The 22,171-nt window shown below is 36.5% G+C and overlaps 2 protein-coding genes across 2 annotated transcripts; both read right to left on the reverse strand.

The window, feature by feature from the left end:
* Positions 1 to 3,736: 3,736 nt before the first annotated feature.
* On the reverse strand, positions 3,737 to 11,659 carry LOC114532829. Its single transcript, XM_028554423.1, has 4 exons — positions 11,533 to 11,659; positions 8,483 to 9,991; positions 5,003 to 6,081; positions 3,737 to 4,716 (listed from the first exon to the last, which is right to left on the reverse strand). Exons 3-4 carry the CDS (start codon positions 5,976 to 5,978, stop codon positions 3,737 to 3,739), a joined length of 1,956 nt encoding a protein of 651 aa, XP_028410224.1. The 5' UTR covers positions 5,979 to 6,081; positions 8,483 to 9,991; positions 11,533 to 11,659.
* Positions 11,660 to 17,895: 6,236 nt separating this feature from the next.
* Positions 17,896 to 19,514, reverse strand: LOC114532831. Its single transcript, XM_028554424.1, has 3 exons — positions 19,401 to 19,514; positions 18,376 to 18,967; positions 17,896 to 18,029 (listed from the first exon to the last, which is right to left on the reverse strand). Exons 2-3 carry the CDS (start codon positions 18,950 to 18,952, stop codon positions 17,896 to 17,898), a joined length of 711 nt encoding a protein of 236 aa, XP_028410225.1. The 5' UTR covers positions 18,953 to 18,967; positions 19,401 to 19,514.
* Between the last annotated feature and the right edge of the window lie 2,657 nt (positions 19,515 to 22,171).

A 22,171-nucleotide genomic window follows, 5' to 3' on the forward strand; every position in this document is an offset into this window, starting at 1 on the left:
GAGTTTTTCATTTTGACACATAAGTATGGAAATTAGCCATATCGCGAGAACGAGGCTCGCTGTTTTAGCCCCTGAGCCTCGTTCTCGCGTTGTGGATAATTTACACATTTTTTGGTCAAAATGAAAAAATCTTTTTCATGCATGTGTTTTGCATCTTTGCACGTGGCTCGTGACAGTAAACCTTGAAGCCATTTAAAATGTACTTCTAAATTTAAAACGTTGTGACGTAACCGACGTTAAATTTAGTGACGTAATTACCGAAAAGGTCTATTGCAAATGCAGATAAAAAACACAGAGAGTATACAGAAGTCGAAATAATCATAGCCTACGCACAGTAATCATTGGCAATACAATATATCTGTATCACTGTGAAGTTCGGCCCGCGATCTGCCGGAGATTCGTCCTCGGAATGGGCCTCCTAATAGGCAGCATATTATGATATTCCAGTGTTTTCAATCACTCAAAAGTGGAATATGTTTTAATTTATTTTAATTTAATTTTAAAGCATTTTCTCCAATTTTTGCATTTGAACTAGAAATTTACGAGAGATGAGTAGCTTATCCATGCAATGCTTGACGGCAATTAGAATAAAGCAGTTGATTTTATTGAGAAATTGATTATCCAGGACGGTGTTGAAGTGGTCGACTCTCAGACGTCAGACGTAACCAACGTAACACATACGCGATTGCTTTTCAATTCAACTACAGTATATTGTAAATAATTGTACGATCTTTTAGCAGCTTTGATATTGAATCATTTTTGCTTTCTTTCCTACATAAAAATTTCATTATGACATTATCATATAATTAAAAATTTGTTTTTATCATTTCTATAGGTATATGAAATCTTCTCAAATTTGGGGAAACACTCATTACTGTACGGTCTTCCTGCAAGTCAATATAACTGCTAACGTGATGTTTCCACATGATGCAATAATTATGAACTAGGCTCTTTTCTGTGGAACGTATCTCTATATTGTGTGAATATTACTGATTTTCAAATATGATTTTTAATGGTGGTAAGGCGCCAACTCAAGGACCCATTTTACAATTCTGCACAATATCAATCAACACATTCAATGTTCAGATCGTTTATATAGGAATGTGAGAAGTCAAACAATAACAGCTTGCGCATCTGAAAATCTTCTATAATAAGTATATCCCCAGCAACAGGTTCATTTCGACATTTTCTGTTATTTTTTTCACGTATTGCTCAACTTTTTCATTTATCGAAAAGAGGATTCGAAGCTGAGAGTGAATGGAATATGGCAAGTTGAACTAAAATTATATTAAAATTTGGTCTTAATATGCAAAGACGCGATAATTATTGGCGTAAAATCTATATATAGATGTTATATCTATTTTTCAGGTTTTCACGAAGCATCCTCTAATAGACCTTTTCGATAATTACGTGACAACATTATCGTTTTAAATTTAGAACCACCTTAAATGAGATGGATTTCAAGTTTACTCCCACGAGCGACGTGCAAAGATATGAAATATCCTTCTATACGACATCCTTCTTGAACTCGTGTGCATTTTAGGTACATGTTCTTTACGTGAAGACGTCGTGCAAATTATTTGAAACATTGGATCGATGTTGAACTGGTAAGATCTTGTAAAATTTCAGGGCTTTAGTATAGTTGCTGATAACACCGTACAGACTCGGCAACGAATGCTATAGTCTAAATAGACCTTTTCGGTAATCACATCACAACATTTTAACATCACAACGTTTTAGATTTAGATCATTAATGAAATGGATTTCAAGTTTTACTCTCACGTCTAAAGGTCTATTTAAGAATCTATTATTTGTGAATATGTCGTCACAATTACAGAATACCAGAAATTATTTGTAAATTTGACGTCATAATTACAAATACCAGGAATTAAGTATTTGTAGGTGGCTAACCATAGCGCTATCCAGCGGATAGTGGTTTTTTCAATCGCTTCAAAATCGCGCCCGTTTTTGGTATAATTTTGATTAAATCTTTTTATTCCTATATCGGGGATCGTCTTTAATAATTTTTGGTTCCAATGCTGAAATTTCATTGCTTTTCAAGCATTTTTAGAAAGGTTGAAAAAATCACTCTATCTGGTGGATAGTGCTATCCGGCTTTCATACAACCGGCCCCAGGCATCTCCCACCAGGTTGCATGTTATTTTGTCCTCGTCGACCTCAATGCATGTGTCGCTACCTCAGTATTTCACTGTGCAGATATTCAGTCTAAAGCGACAGTTCCTATTTATAAATATAAAGGCCATGGATATTGCTTTATTATAGCGATGAAGATGCATGAGAGGTGGTACCACACCAACGCTATTTTAAAAGACTTTGTAAAATTTCAGGACAGATATTCGAACTTTCGAACAAATATAGAACAGATATATCGCTGAAAATAATATTGCCGACAAAAATACAATGATTCAAACGCGAGATCTATGCAAGGATGCTAGTATTTGGCTCCACATTTGAAGCTGACGGCCTCTTTTTACTTATTGATCCTTTTATTAAGCATTCAGTTTGTGTTGAAAGAACTATGCAAAACAGAACTGCACACTAATTATTGTTTATGAATATATTAACTAAAGGTAAAACTGACCACCACTGTCAGAGTCTCATAACATTTTATCCGGCGTAACAAATGAATTTTTGAATTTTGCTTAGTTATAACCGTTCACTTTGATTATTACGGCTATATATAGTATAGTGTGTCATCAGAATTTGGTGGCTACGAGTTGTGTAGAACACTTTATAATATTATCTAGAAAATAAATGTTAGAATGTTGGAATAGCTTCAAATCAGCCGTATTTAGTCGCCATGATTATCATAATCATGGAGGTGGTATAATTTTTGGCGAGATTGTGATACTATCCTATGTCCTAAAGTGCTGTTTACTCTCCAGCAAGTCATAATGACCTATTCTCTTTTTAAACTAAATTTAAAACTATAGAAAAAATTACCAGTTCAGTTGGAAGGGATATCCCCAAATGAGTAAGAATGAAAAGTTTGGTTGCAAAATGTTTAAACATATCGCCGTGCGAAATTGGCAATTGTTTATAGAAAACGTGGTAAGGATTTTTTCGCGCGTAAAGTTTTAAATTTAGTTTAGAGGAAGATTGGTCGATTGCATGGTATTGCTATTATAACCTCCATCGCAAATCATTAATTTTCTTCTCGATATAAAAGGTGAATTCGCTTGGTTGATCTATTTTCATTATTGAATGCAATGAATTAAATGGGGTCTGGGTGTGCGAGCAGCCATTACTGAATGTAGCTGGTGGGGGACAATATTTCCACTCATAGGAAGAAACTCAAAGCAGTCTCTTAGTTATTGCGCGGCGTATTAATAGGATAATCTGCCTGAATCAATCCGTGCTATTGTGTTTATTAATAATTATAAAGTATTTATTCATAACTACAACAATAGTAATTTTTTAAACTAGAATATTCTACAATACTTGTAAATTGAGATAATCGTTCGAGTTTGTAATACTTATTGCATACTTCATTTAATCGTAGTATACTAGCTTAATTAATTGGTTGATTTGATTTGATTCGTTGATAATTATTTTATTTCATTCGATTGATAATGATTGATTGATTAATTATTGATTGATTGATTGATTGATTGATTGAACGAAGTTCGATAACATGATTAATTAAATATTGATTGATTGATTGATTAATTGATGGATTGATTGATTGAACGAAGTTCGATAACAATGTCCAAAGCTATGGTGAGGGGATGCATGGATGGCTTTCCAACGTTTCCAAAGTTCGTAAATGATTTTCGATAGCCATAACGCGATTTCTAGCATACTGCCTCATCTCAGGAACGCCAGCATCTTCAGCCAAGTGTTCAGCTCGTTTGGCAAACTTCAAAGCATCCGAAATCACCTGCTCTTTTTTAAGTGCTGTAGCGACTGTTCCTGCTTGGTAAAACAAGTCGGACTGGGCGAGAAGTTTTTGAATAGAACGAAGATCGCTTAGCCCAGACTTTTGGCGGATTACAATGTGATGACTTTCGTCAAGGCAGTTTTGCGCCTCATCTGTATTTATAACTGAAACATCGCGATCTAAAAGCATTGTTCCTTCAAGTGAACTTCCTGAGAAAAACATTGCTTTGGTCATATTAATCTTATGCCGGAGATCCATTTTCGCTGCCTTAAATTCAGGCGACACGTATTGTAAGTGAATTTCAGCCTTGCAGTAACATTCTTTTGCTCTCGTGATGAATGGACTCCGTTCAGTTTTACCTTCTTTTTTCATTGCTGTAATATTGAAGACTGTTGCCATGAGAAGATAAGCTGCTGAGACGATATCAGGGTGAATCTTATCTAGTTTCTGTAATGATTTCATGGCAATCTTGCAACTTGCTTTAAAATTACCACGTGATCTTTCGCTTAAACAGTTCAAATATTCTCCCACGATCTCGAACGTTTTCACGTTTTCAGACTTCGATAAGGTTGTCTTGTATTCTTTAAACATTTCATCAGCTTTTTCAAAATAACCTTTCCTCAAACACAATTTTATCAACTTCGATAAACAGATCAATCTGATGTCGATGCTGTCGTGGTGGTCTCGTGCCTTGTCAGCTGCTTCCTTCAAGTCGCTCCACTCGCAATCATCAATTAGAAGATTTGTCAGCATTTTGTCAATGTCAAGTTCGTACGATGCTTTACTTGTTTCGTCTGATTCCTCATTATTTCCATCTAAATTAACACAGTCTTTTTTCATTGACAATGCTATTCATCAAAATTGTTATGCGGTATGCCCTGTATGGGGCTAACAGCTCTAGTAAAATTGTCTGACATTAAGCCTCTTTTCTACCAGACGAATTTATTAATTCGCGCGAACAGATAAAAAGTAGGGAGCGATTCTACTTTTTCGCGGCAACTTTTTTCGCAAACCAATCACATCACCGGATTTTAGAACAAATTCACCTAGTGGAAAACAAGCTTAGACAGAGTAAAGTCTATGAATAATTCAAAACTTTACCTTTCGCCCTTCCCAAACCTTCCACCATATATTTGGTCCAAGTTTCAAAATCGATCATTTTTGCCTCATTTTCTCTCATTTCGTAAGATTCAGGGAACTGCGTAAACACACCTCCAAGACGTTGCGCGACATAAATGACGATTACGAAAGTTGAAGCAACTTTTCCCCCGTTCTTATACTTTACTTCTTCGAAAACCATCTGCCATTGCTTCTCTTCTCTATCCGTTTGACTGTTATCAGGCCATATCATATTCTTAATTGCTTTACTGACCTCAGTCTCTAGTTCAAGTCGATCCTGCAAAGTGATAGTTTCTCCTTGCACTATCCCATCGTCGTCTATACCAATATAGATATGGCCACCTCTATAATTTGCAAATGCCGAGACATAACACTGGAGTTTACCATTTTTAATCAACCTTTGAGTGAGATTGGAGCTTTTCGTTCGCTTTACCAGTAAACTCTTGAACTGAACGGTTTTTGACTCACCAAAACCAACTGGAGAGCCCAATATAAAGTTTTTAAAATGTGAACCTGGAGTAACAACCTCTAGCGAAGGAATGTTTTTGCACAAAATGTCCCTGACTTTCTTTATGGGGTCTTTCGGTGATAATTCGATGACTTGTTGATTAGTTGGTAAATATAAATGGTAATTCAAAGTATAGATATAGTTGATGTCTGTCCGGGCAACAGTGATTTCCATAGATTCGCTTTTCCTAACAATAGTAAGGTCATACACGAGGGTTGCCACTCCGGTAAATTCACATACTTTTTGCTCGATCTTTCGAACCGACTCTTTTATGTGTCGCTTAGGTGCGTAAGTTGGATCAAACTTTATCCGCAATGTTCCTCCAAGTCTACCATTAAATAAAGCATTTATGATGTGTACAATTTTCTTTATTACGGTAGCTTCGTAAATTCCGTTACGGTTTTCGCTCATCTTGGTGGCACAAACGAACAAGTCGACAAATATTGGCATTGTGACAGATGATTATTTCAAACTTAATGACAGGCGGTAGTACAACCAATTTGTTGGAAATTTGCTATCAATTTGGCTGTCAGTGGTCATCCAGATGTGCAACCTGAAAATCAATTAAATAAGCACTATTTTCATATTATTTTTCATTGCTACTAAGCTCTTATAGAATAATGGATGGCTTGACGCTGAGTAGTAACATATCAGTACAGAGTTTGCATGAAAACTAAAGGTTTGTACTATTTAGTTACCTTTTTAAGGCAACCATGCAAAATCATTCATTGTCTAAGCCGTTATGCTGACTTTCTGACGCCTTCGCGCAAACCGGTTAAAAAAGGAAGGAAGTTTCGGTTCTGTCTGTATTTTCTATACTCGCGAGAATTTAATTATATGTTTATGTTGATAAGCAATTATGATTTAATTCAACATCGAATAATTGAAATGGAACCCCAAAAAAGAATATAGCTCATAACAGTTTGCTACGGCAAACGCTCATGACTATAGTCATTTCCGTATAAATCGATACAGTAATTCAGTTTTAAAATCGACTCGATTGCTTCATTTACCGTAGGATTATCAACTTCCGCCCGACTAGGGATGAAAATTGATCGCCATTGGGTTGGGGGGCACCTGGTAGGCGTCACTTTTGTTATGATTATTCAATTCTTCAGAAATTGTTTTCAATGAACCCTGACATATACAACCTGCACCACCCCATACATCTGTACATACGTGAATTTACACCACCACAAGCAACGTTCTCCATAGCTTAGTGGTTAGACAACTGGGATGAAATTGATCGATATTATCATTGAACATACGTTCTCCCGTGTGTTAGAGAATGGAAAGAACTGATTATACTTATGCACAGAGAAAGGTAAGGGTTGCACGTGGTTGACACTTTGCACAAGTGAAAACGCAATGCACAATGCGCAATGAACAATAATGCACTAAAGTCGTATGTAAAAAGTTGACATGAGATTGCAGTAAGAGAATAGCAGAATATAAATTGAAGAAAGCAAAGTTGTCGTTTGGTTTATCATATTTAATTACTTATGAGCTGTTCCCCATACGACTCCGACGATCCTGCTCGGTCTGAAAGATAACATAAGACGTGAAAGATGACGTGAAAGACAACATAAAAGGAGTTGTTTAACACGTGGGTCAGCAAGTCCGCATATACTTGCAAGTTACGTTTCCTCTTCGTGTGGTTGCCGAGGTAGAATAATGTGCCCTTTTCTAAAACTGTGCACCCGCAGCCCTAAATTACTTTCGGCCTCTGCGGTCAGTTCTTAAAACTTAAATGTTTCTACCTTCTTTTAAGTCAGGTTTTCTTCCAACAAAATGCAAAAATATTTTCATTCTTTTTCTGTACGCGCTTTACAAGATACACACGGGGAAAACGACTGCAATTTTCTGGTAAAAATTTAGAAATAAACGGATGATCATAAAAAATTTGACTATACCCTCATTCTTACGAAACTTAAGCCCCGGTCAAACGAGAATAGGAGAGTGTATGAGAGTTGCAACTCTCGCTAGCGTTTGACCGCGAACTCTCATGCACTCTCGTAAACTCTCATTGACTTTGAACTGGTTCAAATTTTGCAGATATTTCACTGAAACATGGCTGACAATATGAACACACTGAGATTCGTAAAACTGTATGGTTCGAATTACCGCTCTTGGTCCCTCAACATGCGTTTGTATTTGTTCTGTGAAGTATAAGAAGAAATGGAAACCTACTAGCTATTGGAAAGAAAGCTCTATTTGTTGCAAATAGAAGATCAGCATGTGTATATGGTATACGAAAGGACTCTAATGTGGAACTGTGGCATTATCGTTATGGTCATTTAGGTACTGGCAATGTAAAATAATTGATGAAAGGAGATATAGTTGATGAAATGAGCTGTGAAGAGAAATGCAAGGGACGTTTAATATGTGAAGGTTGTATCCTGGGAAAACAACATAGAACTGAATATCGAAAAGAAGGAGGAAAGCCCGCATCTGAAGTCATGGGTGTACAGTGATGTCATTAGACTAATGTCGGTCAACTCATTTGGCGGCTCACGGTACTTTGTAACTTTCATTGATGACTGTTCTCGTTATACATTCATCAAGAGAAAGGACAAGGTCCTTAAAAAATTCAGAGAATTTGTAAGCATGCTACTAATCTCAAAGGAATATCAATTAAATTTCTCCACACGGATAATGGAGTGAGTACTGCTTTAATGAGTTCAAATGAATTAAATCATACCTGAAGGAGAGAACAATCAGCCATCAACGTATATATACTACCCCTTACTATCCTGCACAAAATTTAATTTAATTTATTTAATTTAATTTTTTCAATTTAATTTAATTTAATTTAATTTCAATTTAACAACTTTATTCGAGAATAATAACCAAATAAGGCTGGAAACAAACGGGACGATGTCCCATGCTAGGTGTATCTGAAAGGATGAATAGAGCACTCGTGCAGTCCTGAAGCTATTAATACTGCTGCCTACCTTCGAAACCGAAGTCCAACTGCATCTACAAGTCCCACAACAGGGATTGTCAGTTAGCTTTTCTTCATATTCCAAAAGAGAATCGACGGAGGTTTGATGAGAAGGCAGTTATCTTTGTTGGTTACCCGATGGAACCAAAGCCCAAAGGTTATAAGTTCTTTGAACCATTATCAAATAGGTTTGCGTGGAAGGGATGTTTCTTTTGTTAAATAACAGTTTTTCTACAAGTCTCATTTGATTTTTCTGAAGAAGATATTTTGTCGGATAAAGTTCAAGAACAACCACTTGAACTTGCGTTCAGGACCTGATGAATGTCGAAGAGATAGGACCAGGTCAACCTGCAGTGGGAGTAACATTTGAGGAAAATTTTCTAAGAGAAGTTGAGAATCTATGTGAAGAATCTAACTGCTGGGAATGTAACTTCTGATCATGATGTTGATGAACCGTCAAACATTAAGGAAACCTTGAATTGTAAACATTCTGTTGAATGGAAAGAAGCGATGGATACTGCGTATAAATTCCTCATGCAGAATGAGACATTGGAACTTGTTTCTCCTCCAGCGGGGAAGACCATTGTCGAAATTTTTCGCTCGATTTTCTTTTCAATTGTGACCGGTGAAGGAAGTCCGCTACGGTTGAATTCTGACAATTGAAAAGAAAATTGAGCGAAAAATTTCGTTCGATCGAAATATTCCTTATTATTTAGCGGTGGGTGGCCTTAGCTAGGGTGTAATTATAGCCCTGTTGTTACCTGCCTATGTATGTGTCGTGGTTATTCATGTACATAAATTTTTTAAATATATGAATAATTAAATAAATTCCGCCTAGTGCCGTAGTGGAAAACCGGGTTAACACTTTAATCAGGTCTTCGTTGTTCGTTGGCCAAATGGATACAAAGACACTCAGCATTTCTACAAGGAGAATTACATGATAAAATCTATATGTTTCTGTGAATACATCCCCTACGACAAATGGTCACAAAAAATCAAACTGATCAGATCCATGCATATATACCAAGTCAGTGAAATTCAAAGATGAAAAGATTAATTTTGTCATTCTTGATCTTGCCCTCAGTTTGTCATTATGTCGACGATATGTTATGGTTCTCCAACAATACCGAAATGTGAAAAAGAGAAAAGGTTGCATTTGCACAAAGGTTTGACAAAGAGGATTTGGGAGAAATCAACTACATTCTGGGAATCACAGTGAAGTGAAGAGATTGTGAAGCCAAAACACTCGTGAGTAACCAACCAAAGTATACAGAAGGGATACTCAAGAGATTTCAAATGGAGAATTGTCTACAATGTCTACACCCATGGAAGTTGGAATGATCAAAGTTTGTTTTTCTTACCAAAAGATGAAACACCAGTGGAAGTGCAACACCAGTGGAGTATGTTTTTTCTTGTATTTTATCAAATTGTCTGCTGGTAGTGGTTTTCAGTGCAACAATATCAGATGGCAATTGTAGCTACTGCTACCGGACCAGATATATCATCTGCAGTAAGATTTCTATCAAGATTTAGCTCTTGGTCAGGAAAAAAACATTGGTAAGGACATTGATATTTCTTATCATTTTATAAGCTAGAGAACAAGTTAATTTAGATGTAGTGTCTGTAAATATTGCTATTCAAAGTATGTTAGGTGATGTAATGACTAAAGTCTTGCCAAGAAACACTTTTGAAAAATTTAGGGAAATGTTGGGTGTTATATAGGCACATTTAGCAACAATCAGACAGTTAGATCTTTGTGTATTTTAGTTGACATTTTAATTCAAACATGTAGTCATTAAGCAGGAGAGTTATATTGGGAACTTTATATAACATATTTTGTTATATAGGTGCTGTGTATTTTAAATGTGATTGGTTCATTCGTAGTCACATGACTTTAAATAAATGCAGTGTTTCCCGCTAGGGAAATGCAGTGTTTCCCGCATACTGTCATAACAAAGACAAAGTAATGTGTGTTTTTTTTTAAATGAAATTGTTGTGTGACATGTATGCATGTTTATATTCCCATACAACAAAACACTTAATGTACAATTCCTCTGGAAATAGTGAGTTTTTTCCCCTCGAGTCTCAATGTTTTGCTCGACTTTGTCCTGGGAAACATTCAGACTCTTGGGAAAACAAAACTCCTTATTCTCCTCGGGAGCATACATTAAGTTTATAATGTAATAAACCAGATGTTATGTGATTTGTCAACATCTAAAATGGCTACAATTTTCACTTTGCATAACTATCCACTGACAAGTTACAAGAAAGTGAGGCCAGGTTTTCTCCTGCCAAAAGTTCAAAATGTTTTTCAAAAAAATTGAAAAGTAAACAGATGTTAAATTTTGGCTAATTCTTGTGAAACCTGTAACAGGTCTCTGCTCTTTTTCAAATAGGTCTTCAATGCTTCAAATATGCTTTGTATAAAGCATATATATCATCCTTTTGTAATTTGTATAGGTTTCAGGCTAGCTCTGTGAGAAATTGTTTTAGCATATTTCAATCTCAGAAATTTAATGTTTTTAGACTTTGATGTTTGTTTTTTCCTGGTTAATTTTTCTTTGACATTAAATATTATTACCCTAATAAGGTTTATAATGTTTCTTAATTAAAGACCACCAGCATTCAAGGCTGGACTCCTCCTTTAATACTATTTATTATTGTATTACAATCTTACATAGCTTAAAAAATTGCCTAGGAAATAAACTACGTTCAGCACGTTAATTGCACTAGAACACAGCTGAACTTTATTTCGCATAACACGTCGTTTTATTTAAATTGTAAAATAGTTGAGACATTTGTTTACATCAACTTTGTTTTTCAAAACATTGGAATAATCACCTTTGTAATAAGTATTTGTTCACCTCGCCTTCGGCGAATAATTTATAATTTTTTGATATTTAATGTTCTCTATCTGATAGCGAGTACTGTTTATCTTAATTCAAGATTACAAGATACATAAGGGTGATATACATTTGTTACATTAGGACACGTCATCCATATATGCCGATCGCGATCACAGAGAAGCTGCCACTCTGCCAAAAAATATTATTTTCGTACCTGGATGGTTCCATTTTCAACCTATTCATCTACTATATTCTAGCTGATATATCTGCTAGCCAAAACAGTGTTTAGCCAAATTGCTTAGCCAGAGAACGTTAGGTTCTGATTTGTTCTGATTTCTGAAATTGGGAATTCCCTATACGAGAATGTTCCTTGAAGAGGATAAAACACGTATGAGTTAGGGCCCGTTCATTTCAGACTCGGGGCGCTCCATTAAGCGGCCAAAATGGTCAGACCGGTCGTATTTTGAATTGATATAGAGTATCTCGTTAAAAATATAGCGGTAAAACTGCATTTTCCTTGCTAATCAGATGTTAAATCTAGTTATCTAGATCTGAATGCAGATTTCTCAAACACTCTAAAAATACCCGGTCCACCGTTTTTACCGTGAAAAGGGGGGCTATTATAATCTGGCGGTTAGGCTGCTTTAAGGCGATTCTCCATTACCTCCGCTCCGCCTGCGCGGGAGCGCGCTTTGTTTTTCAGACCCGTCACGGTCGCATGGACAGATTTTCAAAAGCCGCTTCGCCCGCGCGGGTGAAGCGAACGGTAATGGAGAGTAGCCTTAATCCATCAAGGATCGGATTTCGGATATATCTACGTTTTCGTGGCGGTTTACGATGAAGAGATTATTGTACGGAAGCGAAAAATCATTGTTTTTTCGGGTTTAAAATCAATGTTTGGAAGTTTTAATGGAAGGTATCTTCAAAGATTTTCGTATGATCTTAAAGCTTTGATTTTCTTTTGTGCGGAGTTTCTTTTATGCCATGTGTTGTCCATATGGTTCTTTGAAGAGAAACCCAATTTTATGTCGATCAGGAAAATGGCGGTTACGGATTTTCGAAGAAAAAATGACGATTAACGGTGAAAGAGGATAAAAATATGGCGGTTTCCGGATAGACCGACTCCCTATAATAGCCCCCCTATAAAGGGAAGCGCCCTTAGCCAGCCCGGTTTAGGCGGGCTGGGCCGCTGGCTCGCTTTTGCTGGCCCGCTTCATGGATTTTTCATAATGAGCCCGTTAATGGCGTTAAAGGCGAGATCTCGCTTCGTTTAGGCTGGATCCTGACAGAGCCGGGTCCCATATGGGACCGGGCCCATACAATATGGGCCATCAGTAAATGCAACTCACAAATATAGTGAAATAATATGTGAAGCGAAATCCCACTCATCCCAGCACTGCCGAGCTAGCAAGGCTAAACAGGGCTGGCCCGTCTCATATGAACAGGCCAACAGGCCCCTATATAATACACGGGATAATGATTAACCTCGCCGAAAACGAGGTGATTTTGCGAAAACATTGTTTTATTTGAATCGCCGTAATTTCGCAGATATTTGTTTACGTTTGTAAAACATGTATCAGCGATATTTAACTATAATTGGCCCGATTAATACTAGAGACGGATCATCAGTCTGGACGAACTTGGGCAAGCGAAAGATAGTTCGTCTTCTAGTTCGTCTGTGTATAAATGCGGGCAAACAGACGGATCATCCGTCAACACCAATTATCCGCGTAATTCGTCTATAGTTCGTCTAGATAATTCGTCTTGTGTTTATACTTCGGTTTCTACTGATACGCCTGGACGGATGATATGCAATTACTGAGGTGATACGATTAGAGGATATAATTATTAGATATTAATCCTAAGGGTGATATCAGCTCACTTATGCATGTATTTTAACTACTATATCTTCCGAAGTTAGTCATTTTCCTTACCCTTCAGCTGTCGTTCAACCTTTATGCGAGCCTATATAGCTGTGGGCTCTGGTGCGGAACAGCAAAGGTATTTGGGCCAAACGGTCTGTCACCTACACACACGAGTATCTGAACACTTGCATGGGTATTTCTGTCCTCACCAGTTATAAAGCAGTAACCTGTGTTATCCAATATCCCTCAATAGTCAATAGTTCATCATGATAAAAAGTTAGTGAAATTATAATTTTTTTCCTATGTTATTGGTCAGCAAATGTAAATAAATTTGACCAACAATATTTATTTTAGCATTTATGAATTTTGAATTTTAAAATTTTATTGGGTCCAACTATGCCGGTGGTGACCAATTTCCTAAACCTGTATGTTATTCAGTTATCACTAGGTTTAAGCAGCCATATATTGTCATCGCAAATTGATAACAGTAGTTTTACTCAAAAATTTATCCACTGTAAAAATGCAAAATAAAATAAATAATAAAAAGTAAAAGCGTAGTTTTTATACGCTGATATATGAAAACGTTGGTCAATATTACATGACCGGTACCCTTCAACCCTATGGGGAGATCGTTCATCATGCCCCAGTCAGTATCCTTTCTCGCCTTAGCAGTACTGGTCATACTGCTTTGCTAGACGACTTCAAAATTCGATCTTTATGCCCTTTTCCTGACAAACTGCTCATTCACAAAGCCTTCTTATTTCCAACTCGGTATATATAAACATTCTCTAAACATACTGTCATAGTGCGCAGTTCTGTTCCTCTCCTTCTACTCAGATCCAATTCTCAGATCCAGTCCACTCTTGAACTTGTAAACTTGTTTTTTTGTAAATAGATATAATTGTTCATAATTCTACTAATCTTTGAAGTGGTTGGTGTCTATTTTGTTTACTCCGTATTTGCTGTAAGAGTTTATTTTATTTCTACAAGTATATATGAGCTTGGTATGTCGTTTTGCAAAGACATTACCGACTATTAAAGGCTTTGCATCATTGCTTTAACTTCAAAAAGAGTCATAGAAACTGTAAATCAACAGCGTCTTATCTAAAAATTTTAATTTATATAGTGTTAAATGTTCAGAATGTCCTCAATCTGGAAAAAAGGATTCGTGCGAATGGTATGTTTTTTCGGTTAATTGATACCAATGACAATATTTTATTTTACAAGCTGTTAATTATTAGTGATTTATTATATTAATGCATATGGAATAAGCTGGACACTATTATTAATTGCCCGAATAACATAAAAATCTAGCAACTAGTCGTTTCAAATTTTAAATTTTATTAGCGGAAAGAAAGTTAATAAGTGTGCTTATTTTTGCTTTGGCAATGGCATGTAAAACATTTTGTTTTTCACTTAACTCTAAATTAGAATTTAAAATTATCGCCCTTTATATACTAATAGTTGGCAGAACAGGGACAATGATTCTATGCGCATGATCTCAGATCAACTGGTTAAACTAGAGATCGTTGGATCAACCGGCTCAGGAAAAACAACTACAATAAATGCCACATTTGAAAGGTTTTAAGGTAGTCTCATACTTTACCCGACGGCGACGAGCAAATATTGTCAGTCGAAAAATTATATGCCGTGAGGGCAGTAACGTTGTATTGAACTGCAATTTCCGTGCATGGAATTTTGGAAAGATTCGAAATGAAAGGCCTTTTTTGTGATAAACAATGTCGATGTGAAATAAAATTAAGCAAATTATACACAATCTATCTTAAAATTTCAGGCATTCTTTGATTATTATATTCAGGAACAAACGTAGCCTTACCACTTTCTGCCACTAAATAAAGAGAATCGAATTTTGGCATCTCAAACAAATATTTCGATTACGATGTTTCAAATTGTACGGTTGTATTTATTTATCGTGTATTGCAATTGAAGCGAAGATAAATAAATCAATACATCAGCTGAAATAAAACGAAGCCACTCTTAAACTTTGCGGTCCGAAACTGTTAGTAAAACAGTTCAAAAGTGTTTAATTCATGAAGAATTATACGTGATTACGTGTCTCCGCTCCTTATTCATCCATTTTGAATCGAAGTTAACCCAGGATTAAAAAGTTAACCCACTAGCTAGAAGGGTTAACGCTAACCGACCTTTGTGCAACGCAAATCAACTGAGATTTAAGATTTAACCCTGGGTTAGGCATTTTTAACCAGGGTTAAAAATCTCTCCCGCTTTTTTCCTCGCCTTCCCCGACACAGCTAACCCAAGCCAAATATAAATGCCTAATATAAATACATAAGAGATGCCCGCGGAGGCTACCTGCGAGAAATATTTATGAAAAATTTACGCTGTCGGACATTTTGCAGCCCTGCCGACTGTTTTCGTGTTGTTGTTTGTTCTTTATTTTTAGCCTGGGATTTACCTACCAGTACCTTTCTACTTACCAGTAGTGAGTGTGCTAGTTAGTAACTAGCACCTTCTTATCAACCAGTAGGGTGTTAAGTACCAGTTAAATATGATAATTGGAGCGATTACATAGTGTTTTGTCTGAACAGATCAATCTCTCTAATTAAATTACATTTAAAAGTACCTTATGTCTAATTTCGCAACAAAATTACAAATCTCCCAATTTACCGAAAATTTTGTAGGGTGATACACCACACTCCTAGGCCGTACACAGCGGTGGGACAGCTACTTCCTAGAAACAGTTCAACTTACAATTTTCTAGAAATTGTTTGTAATGTCATGTTTATAAAAAAGATCCACGGTTCATTTTATCGTCACTGTTCCGACCCAAGAAACATCACTGCCCCCCGACTAAAAAATTCTGCCAACGGTCCTGATGCACCCCCTATTCGCTATGACAAGGCCGAAAATTAGGTATGGGGCGTGTAATCATTGAGCCTGTGACACCACGGCCATTCTCTGCGATTTTGGAAGACTATTAAGTTCTAAGAATTTGTAGTAATCAGTTGAATAAAGTACTCTTACAGACAAACAATACAGCCCAAAACGTGCAAAACCACTAATTATCTCCAAAAGTCTCTACTCAAAATTACTTTAGTCATTAAATTATTATCTCCTGCCAAAATTTTAAATCTAAACGAGTTTTTCGTATTTCCAAAATTATAAGCTTACCTTAAGCCTGGAAACAATCGGTATCGATACCACTGAGTAATCGGTAAACGTCCACTAGTCCTCGAGAGTCAAAATACTAAACAACGGATGTTTGCTGTTACACAACTAGGGTTCCCGCTTGGTAATGTCATGTTACCCGCACGAAATATTTTCTCTTTGAACCCAGTCCCTTATTTCCTAACCGCAAATTACAAATCGGCTATATTTTATATGTTAGGAAGGAAGAGATTCGAGGATTTTACCAGAAGTATCGTAAACTTGAAACGAAGATAATGGGCAGGAGACGGGAATAATTTAGCATTTGTAATTTAGCATTTGTCATTTAGCATTTACAATTTACTCTGAGGGGACATCCAAAATTTAAGAGTCACGCTGTGCTGCTTACTGTCGCTTGTGTTGTAAACATTTCACAAATTCAATTCCGTCATTTCGTGCGTGCATGCATGGTTAACTTATTACCCCTATGAAATAAAATTTTAATATGCCTTTATTGTAGGAGACTATACCGTTGCACTAAATTTAAGCGATATATACGGACCATGCATTCCTCTATATAATTTGATAGTTTTACATTTTTGGACAAGTTACGTATCAAGTTGTATATGTATTGGACAAGCCTTATGTATTGCATAACCATCCAAGTCTTACATGTTTTATACAATTTGTATATTTTGAAAAACTGGCAAATTAGCTGTGTATTTACAATGAACAAGTCGCTTTTATTTCATATAGTTATTTCCTGCCATTATTGCTTAAAAAATATTGCTAGAAAGCTAAATAACTCCTCTTTAATTATTTAGATAGATAGATAGATAGATGGTTTATTGACTTAAAACTTGCAGCCTCGGCAATAGGCTCCGGCTGAAAAACCTTAAGTGTTACAAAAAGTATGATCTATGTTATTAAAATCCATAAAAGTGGAGGTTCAATTGGTAAAACTATCTATTTACATTATTTAGTGTCTCAGATATATTATACGTATTTACTAGAGTTGAAATTGATAAAATCGTTTTTAAATCTAAATGTTCTACAGTTTGGAACTTGAAATATTCTTCTTTCTCTCAGAGATGCCTCAGATAAATTTAATGCTGGTAATAAATGGTGTAATTTGTCTTGCGGATCATTAACAATTTGCCGAAAAAGTTTATCGGTCAAATTTTGTCTTCGATCGAACAGTGACAAGAGACCTAGTTGATTAAGTGCATCCTCGTACGAATGTTCGGGGAGGATTATTCTGCAAGCTCGGCGTTGTAATCTTTCGAGATCGTCTGACAGGTATTTTGTAAGGGAATCGTGGAATACTTCGCACGCGTATTCAGCAACCGGCCGAATACAAGTAACATAGAACAAGAGAAGATCCTTGGATGGTAACTTTGCCCGTTTCAATTGTCGCAAGAAGTATAGACGAGTTGAAATCTTCTTGCATACAGTCTCAATATGTTTATTCCATTTGAGGTTGTCGGAGATGGTTAAACCGAGTAGTTTTTCACACTGGACTACTTCGATGTTTTTGTCGTTGATAATAATAGGATCAAACTCTCTCTTTACAGTTGAGAAACTTATTCGAAGTTCCTTGCATTTGGACTTTTTAACTGCATACCATCACTTCTGGATTTTGAAGAGAATTCGTTGACATACGCTTGCATTATACTAGGTTGATCTTTATTTATGACTTCAGACATAGTTGAATCGTCTACGTATTTCCAAAGGTTTTGTTATCAGCAACATCAAGGTCGTCCATCATGATTAAGAAAAGCCAAGGGCCTAATTTTGTCCCCTGGGGGACACCCGCTGGCACAGCCTTCCACTCGGAAAAACAGTCATCGCTAAGTTTAACTCTCTGACTGCGATCAGTGAGGAAGTCTAAGATCCAATGCAATATAGGTTTTGGGATGTTGTATTTTAACAGTTTTCGTGCGAGGATATGATGATCTATCATGTCGAAAGCTTTACGAAAGTCAAAAAGCATAATTCTGATTGTAGAGCCATTTCCGTCCGTGTTTTTATTCCAAAAATGCAACATGCTGATAAGGGCATACGTAGTGCTTGAATTCGGGATGGATCCGAATGCCTTTTATCAATTGTGGCTAATACCGCAGGTTTTAGGTGTTGTTCAACCACGAATTCTTCGGCCAGTTTTGATAAAATAGGTGTTAATGATATTGGACGTAGGTTGTTATTAATGTCAGTTATGGGTTTCTTTTTAGGGATAGCAATAATGTCGGCCTCTTTCCAAGATTGTGGAATACGGCATTCGCGGTAAGAACTATCTAGGATCTCTTTGACTGGAAGTTCCAATAAATCAGCATTCTCTTTTAACACCCATGTTGGTATTCCATCAGGGCCGTGGGCTTTCCTTGGATTAAGCGTTGACAGTTTTTTAAATACGTCTCCTGCAGCAATTGTGACAGTAGAATCATTAGCTGCGCCAAATAACAGATCTTGGTAATTCTCTGGAGTGAGAGGAGTAAATTCAGCCATTGGGGAAAGAAAAGAATCATTTATCTCGTTTGCAATATCTACTTTATCTGTTTCCGTAAGGTGTTCATCAGGTCTTAAGGCTTTAAGGATTTCTTCGTTATTTCCGCTAGTAGATTTTGCTCCATTTTGCTCCATTTTTACTTTATGTTTCTAAAATTGAATTTTGCATTTGAAATAAGACTAGTAATTATATTACATGGAAATGTGATCGCGAATTGTTGTGGTAAAAAATCATTAATTATTTTGTATCACCCAAATGCATGTGATTTTCATTTAAAAAGGCTTCTTGGTAACTTCGAAGCACCTAACCTTTGTGCACCTAACCTATATATATATATGTTTCTAAAATTGAATTTTGCATTTGAAATTGGACTAGTAATTATATCACATGGAAATGTAATCGGTCAATGTAAATCGGTGAAATGTATCGAAATGATCGCCTGAACGCGATTTTCAGCGTAGAGTTGCATTTCCCTAAAACCAGCCTCTTTCGCAGAGTGTTCTGCTCGTTCAGCTGACTTTAAAGCACCCATCATCATTTGAACTTTCATTTCATTATTATTCTCAGCCATGTAGAACTTACCCACTCGGAAAAATAGGTCTGAATGAGCGAAATGTTTCTGAATGACACGGAGGTTAGTAAGCGGAGACATTTCGCGGGTAACGATAAGTTGACTTTCCTCAAGGTAGAGTTTTGCCATATCTGTGTTGATAACTGAAGCAGTATAATCCGAAACCATACTGCCGTCAAGAGAGCTTCCTGACAAAAGCATCGCCTTATTTAAGCATATTTTCTGCCTGAGATCCATTTCCACAGCTTTAAATTCGTGCGACAGGTCCTGCAAGTGATTTTCAGCTTCATCATAAAATTCGTATGCTTTCGTTATGAAAAATCCTCTTCTAGTTTTATTCTCTTTCTTCATTGCGATAATATTGAAGACTGTCGCTATGAGGACGAAATATGCTGCTGAGAAAACACCAGGTTCGATCTTTTCTAATTTCTCCAACGATTTCTTTGCGATTCTGTAGCTTTCCTCACAGTTACCACGAGATCTTTCTTTCAAGCACTTCAGATAGTCTTCCATAAGATAAAACTTTAAGTTTTCTGATTCCGGCAAGGCAAGCTTGTATTTCGTGTATTCTTCAAGCTTTTGATCAGCGATTTCATTATAGCCTTTTCTCAAACAGAACTTGATCAACTTCGACAAGCAGATCAATTTGGCGTTGATACTGTCGTTGGTTGATGCTGCATCTTCGGCAGCTTTCTTCAAGACTCTCCACTCGCAGTCGTCATTTAAATGTTTTGTCAATATTTTGTCCGTGTTAGCTTCGAACGACGCTTCACTAGCTCTCACTGATTCCTCGCGCAGCCCACCTGGATAAAGAAATTGCGGGCTCAGTTCACAAAAGATTAGGGTCTCAAGCATGGGTACAACTATCTCTTGTCCCCAGAACCTTTTCATTTAACTAATCATATATATTAAACCAATCATGCTATCATACTTTTGGGGTAAAGCCTTTTTTTATATATCGTAATTCATCGGCGCTGACTATTTTCGGTGGTTATTGATGCATAGAATGCTTTGTCTATCGAAAAAAATTATATACTTCATTGATCACCGACAATAGATCGTAGACCATCGCTGATGAATTACGACATTTGAAAACGAGGCTTAAAGCTCGCTTTGACATGACTAATTTGGAAATCCTGATCATGCGAACCGGTATAATGTAAACAGGGCCTAATTATTCCGTTATTCGGAACGATCGAAAACTTTAAATCTTCGGCTCGTAAGAGCCGGCATGCAGCGGTTCAGTTTGAGTCTTTTTTGGCTACTTAAAAAAATCTAGAATATATTTTTTTTCATGGAGGTTATCATTTCTGACCATGTTTCGTTTATGTATTCATTAAAATTAATGATGAATTATAAATTCTTGTATAACAGTCAGCTTATTCAAGCAAGACGTGCACGTTGTGTCGACAGAGTAAAATACCTACTATAAAATACTAAATTTAACATTGTAGTAGAGATCTTACCCTCCTCTATCTCTAAACCTCCCAGTATATTTCTTTTCCAAGTATTAAAATCAATCATTTTTGCTTCATTTCCTCGTATTTCATAAGATTCAGGACTTTTTGTGAACACACCACCAGGGCAATGAGCAACATAGATGACGATTACAAAAGTTGAAGCAACAAATTCCTCGCTGTTTTTATGTTTCACTGGTTCGAAGTCAATCTTCCATCTCTTCTCCTCCTCACCTTGTTTGAAACTATTTTCAGGCCATATCATATTTTTTATTGCTTTACTGATGGTCTTCTTCAACTCTATTCGGTCTTGTTCAGTAATCGTTTCTCCTTGCACTACCCCCTGGTCGTCTATACCAAAATAGACATGGCCACCTCTATAATTTGCGAACGCAGACACATATTGCTTGAACTTATTATTAATTAATCTTTGAGCAAGATTTGTGGATTTTGTTCGGTCTGTTGACAGCAACTTGAACTGAACGACCCTTGATTCACCCGAACCTACCGACGCGCCTAATGTAAATTCTTTGAGATGTGAACCTGGTTTAACGGCTTCTGGAGATGGTTTGTTTGTGCGCAAAATATAGCTGACATTCTCAACTAGATCTTTGGCTGATACTTCGACGACTTGTTGATCGGTAGGTAAATATAAATTGTATTTCAATGTGTATAGGTATTTAGTTCTTGACGGGGCAACAATGATCTGCATGAATTCACTCTTTTTTTCAATCCTAATGTCATACACGAAGGTTGCAACTCCTGTAAATTCACATATTTTTTGCTCGATCCTTCGAAGTGACCCTTCTTTGTGGCCTTTAGGTGGGGATGGTACATCATAATTTATTTGCAACGTTCCTCCATGCCTATTATTTAATAAACCATTTATGATCTGTATAATTTTCTTTAACGTGCAAGTATGGTAATTTTTGTGACGATCATCGCTCATCTTCGTAGCACAAACGGTCAAAAATACAATTTTGCAGTCCTTGGACATTATGGACGACGTGGGAACTAAAAGTGAACTTAATACCATCGGTAGTACAGCCAATTCGTGAGAAATTTGAAAATGTCTGTGTTAACCCAGCTATGCAATCTAAAAATGGAGGTAAATGATTTGAATAACTACCATTCTTCATATAGCATGTAAGTAGCTCTGCGAGTATAGTTTTAGAATAAACTTACACAGCGTATATAAGAGTAGGCTGCATGTATACAGGTCTACAAACTAAGGATTTCCTTTTTATGTTGCTTAATTTTATTGCCTGACCGAAAAAAAGATCCGGGACCGGGGAGAGCGTAATTTTCAACAAACAGCTGAAATA

This window comes from Dendronephthya gigantea, unplaced genomic scaffold (genome assembly GCF_004324835.1).
Source record: "Dendronephthya gigantea isolate DGI-Jeju-01 unplaced genomic scaffold, DenGig_1.0 000081F, whole genome shotgun sequence".
Lineage (NCBI taxonomy): Eukaryota > Metazoa > Cnidaria > Anthozoa > Malacalcyonacea > Nephtheidae > Dendronephthya > Dendronephthya gigantea.

Coding starts and splice junctions, on each gene's coding strand:
- LOC114532829 (XM_028554423.1), bottom strand. CDS start 5,978: ATGCCAATATTTGTCGACTTGTTCGTTTGTGCCACCAAGATGAGCGAA. Junction 4,717..5,002: donor AGGTTTGGGAAGGGCGAAAG/GTAAAGTTTTGA, acceptor GTGTTAATTTAG/ATGGAAATAATGAGGAATCA.
- LOC114532831 (XM_028554424.1), bottom strand. CDS start 18,952: ATGGAGCAAAATGGAGCAAAATCTACTAGCGGAAATAACGAAGAAATC. Junction 18,030..18,375: donor ATCCCGAATTCAAGCACTAC/GTATGCCCTTAT, acceptor GGAAATACGTAG/ACGATTCAACTATGTCTGAA.